General features: G+C 39.3%; 1 protein-coding gene across 7 annotated transcripts in view; it reads left to right on the top strand.

Moving 5' to 3' along the window:
- The first annotated feature begins 629 nt into the window (after window positions 1-629).
- The window catches only part of LOC108311136 (nebulin related anchoring protein), a 76,588-nt gene continuing 61,052 nt past the window's right edge, over window positions 630-16,165 (top strand). For 3 of the 7 annotated variants that reach the window (XM_017538446.2, XM_017538447.2, XM_017538445.2), the window contains exons 1-9: window positions 674-943; window positions 1,307-1,401; window positions 1,967-2,054; window positions 7,088-7,192; window positions 10,879-10,983; window positions 11,971-12,075; window positions 12,790-12,903; window positions 14,178-14,285; window positions 14,582-14,686. In XM_017538446.2, the coding sequence (XP_017393935.1) occupies window positions 872-943; window positions 1,307-1,401; window positions 1,967-2,054; window positions 7,088-7,192; window positions 10,879-10,983; window positions 11,971-12,075; window positions 12,790-12,903; window positions 14,178-14,285; window positions 14,582-14,686 (897 nt within the window). In that variant the 5' untranslated portion in view covers window positions 674-871. Of the gene's footprint in view, window positions 944-1,306; window positions 1,402-1,966; window positions 2,055-7,087; window positions 7,193-10,878; window positions 10,984-11,970; window positions 12,076-12,789; window positions 12,904-14,177; window positions 14,286-14,581; window positions 14,687-16,165 lie in introns of all 7 variants that reach the window. The other 4 variants (XM_017538450.1, XM_017538451.2, XM_017538448.2 and 1 more) reach the window with 4 other exon arrangements.

Genomic DNA, 16,165 nt, shown 5'->3' with positions numbered 1-16,165 from the left:
GACAGGTGAGGTGCCATTTTGTATCAGGTATTTCTATAAGGTGATAAGGTGACTTTGCAGCAGAGAATGAAGTCAGTGAGGGTCTTCCCAAAGCCAGGAAGAGAGATTCTGTCTTCATGCCACCCTTCTTAAGGCCTGTGAGGCAAGGGAACAAGCACAAAGGCCTTCTTGGAACATTCCAGAATAAAATATAGAGGCCAAAACACCAAGAGTTCTCATTTGGTTTTAGTTTTGCATTCTGGTAGAAGCTAAACACAAACTAACACCTTATTAGGTTTTTAGCTTCACTGTTGTAAACACTTTGGGCAGGTAAAGTGAAAATTCCAGGGTGATATTTATCCATTTAAAAGAATGAATCAATCCTATTTTATTTCCTATATTTTTGGGAGCTTGCCTTTCTGCTTGAGTCATAGGACGCATAGAGCAAGCTTTTCTAATCTGATTGTTGGATGACAGTGTGGCATCTTCCATTAGGTTCTTTTCTTGGGTCATGATCACAGCCAAACCACTCCACGCTGCCTGATTACACACCAGGATTTGGTTATCCACATAAACATGATGCTGTTGTGAGTTCACTTTTCTATTTAGAGAAGCGTGTCATCTAGAAATACTTCCACCTTATTTCTCAGACGCATGCGTGCTGAGTGAGTGGCCAAAATAGCCCCTTGAGTAAGTGGCAGCTTTAAAAACCATCCAACTCCTGACTTCAAACTAGAAGGTCAGCAAAGGAAAGTGGAAGTTAGATTCTGAACGATTGAGGTGCCCACAGGATTTAATAGTCGTCAGATTTTGGAGACTTGAACTAGACTGGGGGTTCTCCTTGCATTCCTTGCCTGTTGCCTATCTTTGTCGTCTCTCTGCAAGCTTCAAGATGAACGTGCAGGCTTGCTCTAGGTGTGGGTATGGGGTTTATCCTGCCGAGAAGATCAGCTGTATAGATCAGGTCAGTAGACATTTCTTGGCTTTTGTGAATAATAACAAACACGGGAAATTGACCTTCTCACATATGGACTTAGGTAATAGGGAAATGTAATTTTCAGTTAAATTTTTTTGAACCACAAGAAAAAGTTGTATTTTCCCTCCTTTGATTTGTACTACCCATTTCTATTTCTTCTATGTTGTCTTGAAAAGAAGCTATCCATTTATTTAACTGTGAGTGTTGTTATAGCTGTGTGTGTGGTTTTTAATTTTTTAAAAATCACCATTTTATTCTTGAAGCTCATTTCTTTTTAACCCTAAAATATATAAGAATTTTGAGTCTGGGGGAAAACAGGTAACTGCTAAATCTTCTCTATACAATTTCTAGATATGGCATAAAGCCTGTTTTCACTGTGAAGTTTGCAAGATGATGCTGTCTGTTAATAACTTTGTGAGTCACCAGAAAAAGCCATACTGTCACGCGTAAGTATTTGATGCCCACACCACTACCTCTTGAGTTTTGTTTTTCAACAAGTAGCCAACTAAACGTCCAAATCATATACCTCGGGGTTAAATCCAAGAAATGTCTTCTCTTATATCCTGTCACTGAAGAAACCTAAGGTGGGATTTCATGCAATGGACACAAAATTCCAAATTTCTTCCAAGTAAAGGATCAAATATATCCACTATAACCTTATGTCAAATTATTAAATATTGTGCAGAACAATGTAATGGCCATGAATATGCATATAGAGCTTTGAAGTATTTTCTTTTAAATAATTTCAGAATCCTTTTTTGCTTTCTTCAGAAAGTTTTCAAGTGATCATTTCCAGTTAAATTTAGGCTTTCAGTTATATATATTGATTTTATTTTATTTGCTTTTTTTTTTCTGTAAGATGCATTGCCTAGAAAATCGTGAACTTAATTTTTAAGTTTTCTATTTATTGATTTTTAAAAAATAACTTATTTAAAAATAATTTTAAGAATAGTCCCTCAATCATTTGAATAAAGTACATTTCCAATTTTGATTTATACCTATTTATTGTAGCCATAATCCCAAGAACAACACTTTCACCAGTGTCTATCACACTCCATTAAATCTAGATGTGAGAACATCTCCAGAGGCCATCAGTGGGGTAAGTTATTTAATTTTCAATGGGAGGGAGGGTATGAAGAGTGGTTGGTTAGTGGTAGAAACGTACAATTAAATAGAAAGAATATATTCTAGCCAGGCACGGTGGCTCACACCTAAAATCCCGACACTTGGGGAGGCCAAAGTGGGCAGCTGGTTTGAGCTTAGGTGTTAGAGACCAGCCTGGGCAACATAGTAAGACCCTGTCTTTATTTCTTAAAAAAAATAAATAAATAAAAGAAGGACTATGTTCTAATGTCCTGTAGCAGAGCAGGGTGACCAAAATTACCAACAATGTATCATATATTTCAAAATAACTGGAATAGAAATGATAAATACTCGAGGTGATAAATACCCTAAATACCCTGTCTTGATCATTTCACATTCTAATATGTAGCAAAATATTACATGTATTCCATAAATATGTGCAAATATTATATATCAATTAAAAATGCTTAGACACATGTTAAGTGTTTAAGTGTCTCTGTCTGCATGGGAACCTGCCCATTTCTTCCACATACACATGTAAAGTGCATTTAAGTAACAAATGTGACTGTTGTCTCACAAAATTAGGGGCCAATATACAGAATAATCTAGGTTGAATAATTTAGGTCTTTGATTTCAGTATAATCTTTGTGTCTTGACCAGCTCAAGACTGTCTCACAATATGATGGCAGTTTATAGAGTAGGCTTTGCATGCACTAGGTACTTAATACATAAAACAATGCTTACATAGTTGGAACATATTACAAAGATCTTTATTTTGCCTTGTAATAGTCTGGTACATAAAATTAAAACCTTTAGTTTCACACTTTTAAATCTCTGTCAATTCAGCAAGTACTTATGATTATTGATAGCCTCTTTTCCCGTTGGGGTACGGATAGGTCAAAGATGTTTTGCTTTGGAAAGGAAGTTTAGTTTAGGAAGTGCGGGGTTGAGATGGGGAGGTAAACACGGAGGTCATATTGACAAATCCAACCTCTTGCAAATCTAATAGTAGGGTTTGGTCAAATAAACAGCTATTGATGGAACTCTTGCACCTATTAAAATGATGAATCATTGAGCTGCTGTAACCCATGCCCGCAAGAAGTTGCTCTGTGGGATGGAGTTTTAGTGGCTTTCTAAAATTAGAAAATTACCCATGAGGTGGAAAGCTCTCTAGTAATCCCTCTTTACCCAAGATTCCCTTCCTAATGTTGCTCCACCTCATACTGACTCTCTTCCTGCCCAGCTGTCCACATCCCCAAGAAATTGTGTATGAGATAGAGGTAGTGGCCTTGCTGTGTGGCTCTCTACACATGCTGCTTAAATACCTTATTTTCACTAAGTGCTTTGAACTGACTGTGAGTTTAAGATTTCTTTTATTTAACAAGCTTATATAGCATTTACTGTAGAAGCACTTAATTCATTTAACATACATTGCAACCCAATGAAGTTGATACCACTATTATTCCATTTTACGGTGAGGAAACTGAGGCTCAAATTGTTGCTCAGACATCATTGCTTCCTAGGGATTCACAAGCCTTAAGAATTCACAAGCAGTCCTAGATTACTGAGAAGCCTAATTCTTTTAGGACTTTGTTTTCATCTTTTGGTGTCTGAGGGCAGCTACATGAAATGACAATAAATATTGAATCTAGCTCTTAGTTAAATAGAGTGCTAAACACTCTTCTAAGTTCTTTATATTATCTCATGTGTTCTTCACAAGAAACTTCTGTAATGTTATCACATTATAGTTGAGGAAACTGAAGCTCAGAGAGGTTAAATAACTTGCCTAGTTTCACCCAGCTGATTGGGCACAAATCCAGATCTGTTTAACTTTAGGATATATATTAGTGGCTCACTTTCACATATACCCAGAGGGTGGCAAACTCTCCAGAAGACAAAAAGCATTTGTTTATGTTTTCAAATATCCAGATGTTTCTGCAGTTGTGTAGCAAGGATTTGACAGATAAAACATGAGGAGATGTACTTTACACCAGAATGCTGTTTGCATTTATTACACTGTCTACAAAAAGATCCATGATGTCTGCATTTTTCTTCTCTAACTGAGCCACAGCAGGCATGTCTCCACCTTACAGTCATGCAACAGGTCACACACTATTTTTTTTTGAGGTGGGAGTGGACTCACTTTATTTTAACTGTGTATGACAGGCCCAACCTGGATCAAGGCTAGGATTGTTGCTGGTTCTATATCCAGCCACAGACAATGACGTGAGCTTCCGAGGAGGTCCCCGTGTGTGTATTTGTTTGTATCTATGTGGCAATGTGTATATGTGTATATATATGTATACGTGCATCTGGGGTATGTATATATGTGTGTATGTAGGTGTGAATGTGTGTGCACATGCATATATATGTGTGTATGTGTTGGGTGTGCTTTTGTATGTGTATGCACATGTTCATGTGTATTGTGTGCATGTATTTGGTGTGTATGTATATATGCATATGTATATGTATATATATGCATGTGGGACATGTATATGTGTTTGTGGTATATATATATGTGTATGTATATATAGTGAGTGTATATATGTATATGGAGTCTACGTACATGTGTATGTGTGTGTATGGTGTGTGTGTGTGTGTGTCTGTGTGTGTACCAAACAGTTGTCTACTGAGATCACTTTCTCCTTCTTGCCCACCAGGGACAAAGTAAAATGGACAACCATGTCCCTCACAAGGCCCAGGTCTTACAACCACCCTAGGGTGTGTTATGAATTGTATATTCACCTCCTTGTGATCTCTGAGAGATTTTGACAATTGAATAAAAATCAAATTCATTGTGCAAGTGCTAAAATAAAAAATGGCAGAGATTTTTCAGTGATGGTGATGAAGGAGGAAGGTAAAGATTTTAAGCTGGCACTCAAAGCAGATTTGCAGTTTTTTTATTGCCTAAATGTCACCCTTTGAAAAATAATATTTGCAAAGACAGAGTTTTTTGTTTGGTAGATGTGGATGGAATTTTTAGAGAAATAAAATGTCTAGGCTTTTTTTTTTCCTATTCAGAGAATGAAATTTAGCCCTTCGTGCTTCCTTATCCCACTGGTAAGATTTATAGCTTTTATTCCTCTTTCTATTTCCTTGGTGTAATCATGAATCTCACGAAAGGTCCCTAGAGGAAGCAAACCCTCCCCAGTTGTAGATTTGAACTGGGAGAGAAGGACAGCAAATATCACTTTCTAGAAGTGGAACAGAATATCTATTTTGTCATGTGTTTCTGATTGTTAAAGTACATTGTTCTCAAGGAGGGCAGTTCCCCACAGCCTCTACCCAGGGGATGTTTGTTAATGTCTGAGGACATATTGATTGTCACAACTGGTGTTGGTGGGTATTATTGCATCTGATGGGTGGAGACCAGGGATGCTGTTAAATATCTTGCCATGTTCAAGGCAGTCCTCCACAACAAATAGAAAACTGGCCTAAAATATTGATAGTGTTATTTGTAGGTTAAAAAAAAAAAAAAGATCACTTCAAGTTTATGTAACATTCATTTAATTGTTTCTTAAAAACACAAGGAAAAAGCATGTAAAGATCTCTCAACTTATGTATTTTAAAATGTTCACATTAAGTGGTATGAAGCAGTGGCAGCCCTGGAAAGTCAATATCAGAATGTGGCCTTGATAGGAATTCTTTGGGTTTAAACTTTTCTCTGATCTTGTTTCTTCATTATGTTTTAAATTAAAGATTTAAACTTCAGCTCATAAAAATTGCAGATTTCTTTTTTTTGTCTTTTGATACAGGGTCTCACTCTGTTGCCCAGGCTGGAGTGCAGTGATGCAATTTTGGCTCACTGCAACCTCTGCCTTTCTGGTTCAAGAGATTCTTTTGTCTCAGCCTCCTGAGTAGTTGGGACTACAAGAGTGCACCACCATGCCACGATAATTTTTTATATTTTTAGTAGAGACGAGGTTTTGCTGTGTTGGCCAGGCTGGTCTTGAACTCCTGGCCTCAAGCGATCCACCTGCCTTGGCCTCTCAAAGTGCTGGGATTACAGGCATGAGGTACTGTGCCCAGTCACAATTACAGATTTCTGGGCCCAGCTTCTGACCTCATACATTTTGATATCTTAGTTTGGACCTAAGACCTTCTGATTTTTTTTCTTCTATAGTTAGTCCTTTTTATATTTAAGAAATCTTTGTCTATCTTGAGTTTACGAAGATGTTGCTGAGAGGTCAGTTTCCCCCACAATTAATCTGTACATTCAAGGCAGTCCCATTCAAAATCCTGGTGCTTTTTGTGGAAATGGACAGACTGATTCTGAAACAGATATAAAAATACAAAGCTTCTAAAATAGCCAAGAAATTTTGAAGAGCAAACTTGAAGGACTCGCCAGATTTCAATACTTACTATATAAAAGCAGTAGTAATTAACTCAGCATAGGATTGGCATAAGAAGAGAGAAATAGACCAGTGGACTCCAATTAAAGGCCCAGAAATAAAGCTGCTTGTATATGGTTGCTTGAATTATGAGAGAGGCATCACTACAATTCAGCATAACAAGAATGATCTTTCAATAAACAGTACTGTAGTGATTGGGTATTTAAATAGAAAAAATGAACCTTGACCCTTATCTATACATAAAAAATTAACTCAAGGTATATTATAAATCAGGTTGTTAACGGTAAAATTATAAGGCATAGGAAGAATATCTCCATAAACTTGGGGAGCCATCATTTTAACAAGCTCCCTGGGTGATGGTTACACAGACTAAAATTAAGAACCATTACTCTAATGCCCAATCTTTTCTGAGGTGACTCTAATTCGTATTGTGTGGTGGGTTTATAAAGACTTTATCTCAGTCACTCTAATTGCACTGCTTCGAAGAGCTTTGCACACAGCAGGTGCTCTATATGTGCCACCTGGCCGGTGGTGCAGATGAAACCATAGGGAGACTGACAGCACACTGTGCATTGTAGCACTGTGAAGATGCTTTGCAGTTGAGACTTAGCAAAATCCCCCAATTTTAGCTAGGAGTTGTCTTTTTTTTTCTCTCTTTTCTGATGGAAACAGTACTGACAACATCTTCTTCATGCAGATCCATGACCAAGAAGACGGTGAACAGTTTAAATCAGTTTTTCATTGGGACGTGAAATCCAAGGTTAAGGAAGGTGCACCTAACAGGCAGCCACTGGTGAATGAGGTGAGAGGAAAGTGATAAGTGGGTTTGGAAAAAGAAAGAAGAATGACTACTTTGTCAATGGAATGTTTTATTATTATTATTACTTCTAGAGAAAATCAAGTAGGTTTCCTTTCATCCAGTTTGTAATTCCAGCTGTCTATGGAAGACCCCGATCAGCATGTCCTAACATCAACTGAATTCTATCTGCCCAGTCCAGGTTCATTGTCTTCCTGCCTCCAGCCACTGTATTTCTATCACCTGGGTTTGAAACCAAGGCTACCCTTTCCTTCTCTCACACTTCACTCAGCTCCACCCCTTCCTCTCCATTCTCCCAGTTCTGATCCACATCATGTCCTGCCTGGACCTTTACAAGGCTTCCTTCGCAAGGTGGCTGCTTTCCCTCCTCTGGGCTGGCCTCTTTCCAGCCTGTTGTGCTCACATTTGTCAGGAGGTTCTCAGTTTCCCGGTGTCCCTGACTTACTCTTCCTATCTCCCCTCTCTGTTGACAGACTCATCATTTCAGAATTCCTTAGCCATTTATTTTATTTACACACATAATACGCACATAAGAATTTGTGTTTTTCTTATTGCAAAAAAAAAAAAAAAATCCAAACAGCACAAAGACAACCCTTTATCCACCACCTCCAATTCCAGTTTTCTCTGTAGCAGTACCTGCTCTCATGAATCTTGTGGATGGCATCCTTCCAAACTTTTCTCCATTGATTTGCAAACAAATCTACCTATATCAAACTTTCTAGAATTTACATTTGGACATGCTTACTACCACTTATTGAAGGATCTCGAATGAGTTAACAATTTTTTACTTCACCTTTCTCATCTGTAAGGTGAATTTCAAACACTTCCTAACATAATGATATTGTGATGATCAAAAGATCTTATAACAGTGGTAGTCACAATAAATATCAGCCAGCATTATTTTTACTGACAATGATTTATATATATATGGTATATGAACCCAAAAATATCTGAGACAGGTCTCAATCAATTTAGAAACTTTGTTTTGCCAATGTTAAGGCATGCCCGTGACACAGCCTCAGGAGGTCCTAACAACCTGTGCTAGAGGTGGTCTGAGTACAGCTTGCTTTTATACATTTTAGGGAGACATGAGATATAAATCAATACATGTGAGGTGTACATTGGTTCCATCTGGAAAGGCAGGACAACTTGATGTGGGGGCTTTCAGGTTATAGGTAGATTTAGTTTTCTGATTGGCAGTTGGTTGAAAGAGTTAAGTTATTAACTAAAGATCTGAAAAATAGAAAGAAATGTCTGGGTTACAATAAGGGGTTGTGGAGACCAAAGTTTTATTACGCAGATGAAGCCTTTAGGTAGCAGGTTTCGGAGAAAATAGGTTGTAAATACTTCTTATCAGACTTAAAGTCTGTGTTTGTGTTAATACTCGTTGGTAGGCTTTTCCTGAATTCCAAAAGAGAGGTGGGTATAATGAGACATGTTCAACTTCCCCCTTTCCATCATGGCCTGAACCAGTTTTGCAGGTTAACCTGGAATGTCTTGGTCGAGAAGAGGGATCTCTTCAAATGGTTAGGGGGCTTAGAATTTTATTTTTGGTTTACGGTATATTTCTATTAAAATGTATACTTTTTTCGTGAAACAATATGCATTGTTGTGCAGTGTGTATTTTCCACTCAACAAATATCTTGGAAATATTTCTACATCAGTATCCTTTTAAGCTATTGTGAATGGGTGTACCACAGTTGCACCATTAAGAATGGATGTACAAGCCTGGGCACCGTGGCTCATGCCTGTAATCCCAGCACTTTGGTAGGCTGAGGTGGGTGGATTACCTGAGGTCAGAAGTTTGAGACCAGCCTGGCCAACATGGTGAAACTCTATCTCTATTAAAAATATAAAAATTAGCCAGGCATGGTGGTGCATGCCTGTAATCCCAGCTACTCGGGAGGCTGAGGCAGGAGAATTGCTTGAACCCGGGAGGCAAAGGCTGCAGTAAGATGAGATTGCACCACTGCACTCGTCCTGGGTGACAGAGCAAGACTGTCTCAAAAAAAAAAAAAAAAAAAAAATAAAAAAAAAAAAAAAAAAAAAAAAAATCAATAGGATGGTATGGATGTATCATACCATACTATCCTATTGATAGAATTATTTAAAAAAATTTTTTCTAATTGCAAAGTTGCAATGAACGCCCTTGTTCAAGACCTCTTTTGTACACAAGTGACTGTTTTTCTAGAATAGATAATAACAAAGTTGCTAGGTCAAAGGGTATGTGCATTTTACATTTTAATGGAGGCTCAAATTGCATTCTAAACTCCCAAAGCAGTGTGTGAGAATGCCTCTTTCTCCACATTCTTACCAGCACTTGGTATTGTCAGATAAGTGTTTGGACAATCTGTATCTTGTAATTTCAATTTAGATGTTCCTGATTACTAGTCGGGTTGAGAGTAATTTCACATATGAATGATCTGTCTTTCCAGATCTCCTAAGGCTGGCTCTACCTAACCTGTCCAACTTGCCTCCCTCCAGCCCACCTGGCTCTCCATCTCTTTCCCTGGGGTCCAATCAAAGCCAGCTCCTCATGGTCCTAAGTACTGTGCCCATCACTGACTTCATGCTTTTGTTCATGGTAGCCCACACTGCTGGAATTTATTCAGCCAATAATTATGGAGTCTATGATTCACTATGCACTGTTCCAGGCTTTTTTTTTTTTTGAGACAGAGTTTCGCTTTTGTTACCCAGGCTGGAGTGCAATGGTGCGATCTAAGCTCACCGCAGCCTCTGCCTCCTGGGTTCAGGCAATTCTTCTGCCTCAGCCTCCTGAGTAGCTGGGATTACAGGCACGCGCCACCATGCCCAGCTAATTTTTTGTATTCTTAGTAGAAACGGAGTTTCACCATGTTGACCAGGTTGGTCTCGATCTCTCGACCTTGTGTTCCATGCCCCTCGGCCTCCCAAAGTGCTGGGATTACAGGCGTGAGCCACCGTGCCCGGCCCTGTTTCAGGCTTTTAAGATGCATTCATGAACCAAACATGAAAATCCCTGCGTTCATGGAACTGACCTTCTAGAGTGGATGCCATTCATTCTCCCTTGGCCTCTGCTAACTGACCTCAGTCCTCAAGATACAGATCAAATTCTTATCTTCCTTCCCCAGATGGGACCCATCTCTTACGGACTGCTTTTTAAAGATTCTCATTGCACTTATCACTCAGACAATACACTTAAACACATAACTGTTTTCTAATTGCTATTTGTTTCATATCCTAGTTTTATCTCCCAAGGTGGTAGATCATGAATATCTTAAAAGAGAAACTTTGCCTTCCTTTTTCTTTTCTTTTTTGATTTTCTTTCCATTGTCAGTTATATAACAGGTAGTAGGTTTTTGACATTTGTTTGAATAATGCTGATTAATCTCAGATTACCTGTCCAGAGTGACTTTCACCCTGCCCTGCCCAATCCTGATGCAATGATGTGCAAGAAAATGTTATTACCTTCAAAGTTTTCCTGCGACATAAGTGACTCTCAGAAAGTTTAATTATGTAGAATCTTAGGTCATTTTCTAGCCTGAAATAAATGAATATTTCAGTTAGCTGAGACCTAGGATTTACCAATAGGAGTTTATAGTGTTAGATAATATCTTCTTTTGACAATGGATGTATGTGTTGCTGGGAGTCTGGGGCATGTGTTTGTATCCCTTCCTGTGCTTCCTTTGTAGAGAGCCTACTGGACTGGATATGGCGAAGGGAATGCTTGGTGCCCAGGAGCTCTGCCGGACCCTGAAATTGTAAGAATGGTTGAGGCTCGAAAGTCTCTTGGTGAGGTAAGCACCCCAGAAGTTACTTTAGGAATTGGTTTAGAAATTACTTAGCAATTAGTTCGAATGTTCCTTGAGTTTTACGATTGTGGTAGTAAAACTACTTTTACTTTGCTATCATCTTCAAAGATTCCCATGGCCTAATCCCTGGAACCAGGAGGGTCAGAGTCAGAGGAAAGGTGATATGGTGACAGAAGCAGAGGCCAAAGCCATGTAGGGCAGGAACTAGAAATGTGGGGGCCTCTAGGAGCTGGAAGAGGCAGAGAAACAGATTCTGCCTAGAACCTCCAAAAGGAACCATCCCTGATGGCCCATTTTAAAGTACTGACCTCCAGAATCATAAGAGACACTAGCAGTCTTTCATGTAGGGAAGACAGTTTTAGCCCAGACTGTGGAAATCCTCAACCATCTGCACAGATTATGCTCTAGGTAACTAGGTCCCTCCTGGTTACTTCTAGGTACACTTACCCTTTGAAGAATCTACTTTGGAAAACATTGTTAGTTCTCATGACTTTTCCTTTAGAAAATGGAAAGAAAGAAAATACTAGAAACAGAAATGCTAAGGTGATATGTCTCATTAGGAAAACTAATCATCAGAGATATTAAAAAAGAAGGAAAGAATAAGAGACATTTTACTGCCAATACTGTAGGACTATTGCTAGTGGACGAGTTATGGGAAAGTCACCCATGTATTAATGGCTGTGTTACCATATAAGCCTTAGAGTCAAAGGACAGACCTTGAGTTGTGCCAGGTTCCCCATAGTTTGGTACAAACATTGAAAAGGAGCCCCACTGACATGGGAAATATGAGTTCTTCAGTGCTGATGGTTTTATTCAAATTGCCAAATATAAACCATTTTAAAATGTATTACAGGTGATTGAAATATTTTCCAAGCATTTTATGAATCCAGTTTCATTGGTTTTATTGCAGTTTTCTTAGTTGTCATTCAATATCATCTCAGTTCTCACACTGACATTGGTTCTGACCTATAGGAATATACAGAAGACTATGAGCAACCCAGGGGCAAGGGGAGTTTTCCAGCCATGATCACACCTGCTTATCAAAGGGCCAAGAAAGCCAACCAGCTGGCCAGCCAAGTGAGTGTCTGGGTGCTTTTTCACCATCGATTATGCTAATTTTTGTCATTAATGAACTCCTGTTATTTAAAGAAGAAACAATAAGAGAGTGCTTTGGGAAGTAGGTCCCGTTAGTGTCACATTACAGAGAAAACTGTGTTCTTACCTTTTCCCTGTCATGTATTCTCTGTGCTGTGATTGGACCATGTCTATAAAATACAGAGAAGACCATGAGGCTCACCCAAAGTCTGGACCACATGATTGCTTGAGTTTGCGTCAGCACTGAAGACACTAATTTTTAAGTGGATATTAGGTCCACCAGAAGAATAGCAAAGTTTATTCATTAAAAGCTCAGATTTTGGAGCCAGAATGCTGAAATTTGAATCTTGACTCTATCCCTTAGTTCTGTGTGACCATGGCCAAATTACTCAATTCCTCTTCCTTGGCTTCCCATTTGTAAAGTGAGGAAAACATTAGTCCTGCCAAATGTATTGGTTACGGAGATGAAACAAGTTAATACTTGTTGGATTGTGGCAGTCCCCTGGCACACTCCCCGCCTTAGCACATTGCCATAGACGCTTTTTGAGGAGAGGCCCATGAAAAAAGCCACAGAGAACTTGGCACAGGTTTGCGCTGAGTGTAGCCTGATGGTGCAGCTTTAGGAGAGCCACAGGGAGAGGTCACCACAGAGGCTGTGAGGTGGGTGTGCCCTTGACTCTACTGTCTTCTCATTAGGTGGAGTATAAGAGAGGGCACGATGAACGCATCTCCAGGTTCTCCACAGTGGCGGATACTCCTGAGCTACTGCGGAGCAAGGCTGGGGGACAGCTTCAAAGTGATGTAAGCAAGGTGGGAGGCCAGGTCATCACTGATGGGCACTTGGGTTGATTCCTCATCTTTGCTATTGTGAATAGTGCTGCAATGAACATACACATGCATGTATCTTTATAATAGAATGATAAAAAGGAACAAGATCATGTCCTTTGCAGGGACATGGATGGAGCTGGAGGCCATTATCTTCAGCACACTAACACAGGAACAGAAAACCAAACACCCCATGTTCTGACTTATAAATGGGAACTGAACAACGAGAACACATAGACACAGGGAGGGGAACAACACACACTGGGACCTGTAATGGGGAGCTGGGAGGAGAGAGTGCATCAGGATAAACAGCTAATGCATGCGGGGCTTAATACCTAGGTGATGGGCTGCTAGGTACAGCAAGCAGCCATGACACACGTTTACCTATGTAACCAACCTGCACATCCTGCACATGTATCCTGGAACTTATAATTAAATTAAATTAAAATTTTAAAAAATAAAAAAGAAAAGAGAGAGAGATAGAAATGAGGGAGGCCAAGATATGGTGGTTTGCATTTAAGATCCCTCATTCTTTCCTTTCCTGGAGGTGGAGGGAGGGAGAATGTAGGAGATATTCCAGTCCTGCATAGGTACCAAGAAGAACTTCCAAAGGTCAAGGATGGTTGGGTTTGATAAGTTAGCCAGCAGAGACCTTGCAAAAACTCTTCTTTAAAGAGAAAACTTTAGATTGGATTAGTACCAAATTGGATGTACCTGAGCATTCTGAAAGAAATCTCTTGCCACTACAAATTAGAGAACATAATTTCTGAACAAATTTTGCCACTTGCCTTTAATAGCCCAAATGTTCCACAGCATAATAAGATCAAGTACTTAGTGTTGTTCTGAATGGGACATTTAAACACAAATCCATCTCCTGCTTAATACTTGGTTTCCTTTTACCTTAACCTCAATCTGGGATTATGAAGACTCTTGTGTCTCCCAAACGTGGCTGACACTTCCTTGAGAGCTAAAGACTTATTCCTCTGCCCAGGACCAGGGTCTGGCCTGCATCAGGTGCTTAGCAAGCATGTGTTGAATTCCACTGGGTGTCTTCATGTGCCAGGTGTGTTGGGTATTGGGAATAAGAAGGTGAATAAGATGCATATGGCCTATCAAACTGTAAGCCAATTATCTGCCATATGAGCTATGGCAGGAGATGGGCAAGATGTCATGGAACCCTTAGCAGGGCATTTCACTAAGATCATCTGATAAATAGTGGGATTGGGGCATGTGATTCACATTTTTTTTTTTCATTTCAGGTGAGATACACAGAGGACTATGAACAACAAAGAGGGAAAGGCAGTTTCCCTGCGATGATCACACAAGCCTATCAAATAGCCAAAAGAGCCAATGAGTTGGCAAGTGATGTAAGTGTCCCTGACAATGTGGTCATGTTAGGGAGAAAGAGGAATGTGAACCTGGGCATGGGGAGTCTAACTTCCTGTTGACTGTTGCATTTACCCTGAAGCCAGGGAGTAATTTTCCTTCATAGTTTTCAGTCAATTTCACCATGACAATGGCCTGGCACTTTTATGTCCGAGACATACCTATTCCCTAGATCCAAGCAGAAAAGGAACATTTCATGGAGACATTCATTTTTACTCTTTTGGCTCCTGTGCATGGGAGGCAAAATTCACTGAGTTTGTTCTTTGCCTTCAAACAGGTGAGGTACCATCAACAATATCAAAAAGAAATAAGGGGAATGGCTGGTTCAGCCACTGGAGCTGAGGGCACCTTGGCAAGGGAATGTGTAGACCAATATGGCCAGGTATGTGATAAAATGACCTCCTGACCTGCTCTTTTCCATGTTTGGCCCCTTCTAGGCTGTGACACAGCTGTGACCACTTAATCAGGGATGGGGCTGTGGTTTATCTTTGCCTTATTTCTGAAAGGTAGATTTTCCAAGCTAGAAAGTATTGGACAAACAATTGTACAGGGTTCAACTTGACTCACTTAGGAAAACAGACCGAGGCACTTTCTTTTTTAAATAAATAAATGGCTTATACCAATATGGTGGCTTGGCCAGGAAGAAAGCATTCTCATCTGTCCATTGATGAATAGCCCTAAGAGTGGCTAAGTTTAGCTGGTCTCTATCATAAGCAACATGGAGATCAAAATTCGTCTTGAAAAATATTGAACATTTCGCTGAGTAGTGGGGCTCATTTTCTTAGAAAGTTAATTTTTTATCTAGGTTGATAGATAAATCAGTATGCCAGAGAATGCAAACTTTTTTCCCAATTTCACTTCTCAGATGAACTACACTTTGACAGGGAGTAAAAAAGATTAAGAAGACAATCACAAGCTAATTTTTATTTGCACATCCCTCTGTCTTTTCTGGGACTAGCCAGCTGTTGTAGGGTAGAAAGGAAGCATTATTGTTCACAGTTGCAAGTAAAGAACATTGGAAGAGCAAGTGTGTGTGTTGGAAGAATACATTCCACGGGTTTAAGTGATTTTTTTTTCATAATCGGACAGTCGTTTGAATTATTTGGCAGTAAGTAGCCCCTCTACAACATATATGATTTAGGAAACCACAATGAATTTGTTTCTCTTCTTTGGAAAAACACATTGCCATAGTTAGGCATATGCTCATGTGAGTCTTAGGTTGTGTGTGAAGGTAGGTTGGGACCCCTTTGAAAATGTCTGCCTGAGCAAAAATGCTTGGTTTTGAATTTAAAAGGCTATTTAATCAAATTCTCTAAGTTAATTAAGTGGTCTTTTAATGCTTTAAACCCAATGAAAAAAATGTTTTCACAAGTTTTCTTTTTCAAATATATTGTTTATAAAGCTCAGGACAACTTTTAAAAATCAGCTTTTAAAAAATATTTCGTTGCTGTATTTGGCAAAAAATGTTTTGTCCTGCATTTGGCCAATCTTATCTACCAGTGTTTATAAGAAACATGTATCATTTCATAGGTGTACCTAGACATGTCTGTAGGTACAGGTGAAATGTAACTTCATGGTACCATAGCTGGTTCTTGATTGGTAGGACACTTTGAGGTTTTCAGTCCTGAAAATAGCAAATGCAAGAATCAAAGTGTTGTTTGAGAGCACCATCAGCAGCTGTTGAGAGGAGTCAGTCTAGTATGGCATTTCACTGTTGTGATTTAGCATGACTCGCCAGGGCATAAGGAGGAGGGAGTGAGAGAGAAGCCAGCAGGGAGATAACTATAAATGTCTGTAGTGCCTTAAATGCCAAGCAATTCATGCTTCTTTTTAACAAGTAACTAGACTTGTTAAAAGGATT

The sequence above is a fragment of the Cebus imitator genome, unplaced genomic scaffold (genome assembly GCF_001604975.1).
Source record: "Cebus imitator isolate Cc_AM_T3 unplaced genomic scaffold, Cebus_imitator-1.0 Scaffold111, whole genome shotgun sequence".
NCBI lineage: Eukaryota > Metazoa > Chordata > Mammalia > Primates > Cebidae > Cebus > Cebus imitator.
This window is presented reverse-complemented; position numbering and strand designations above follow the sequence as displayed.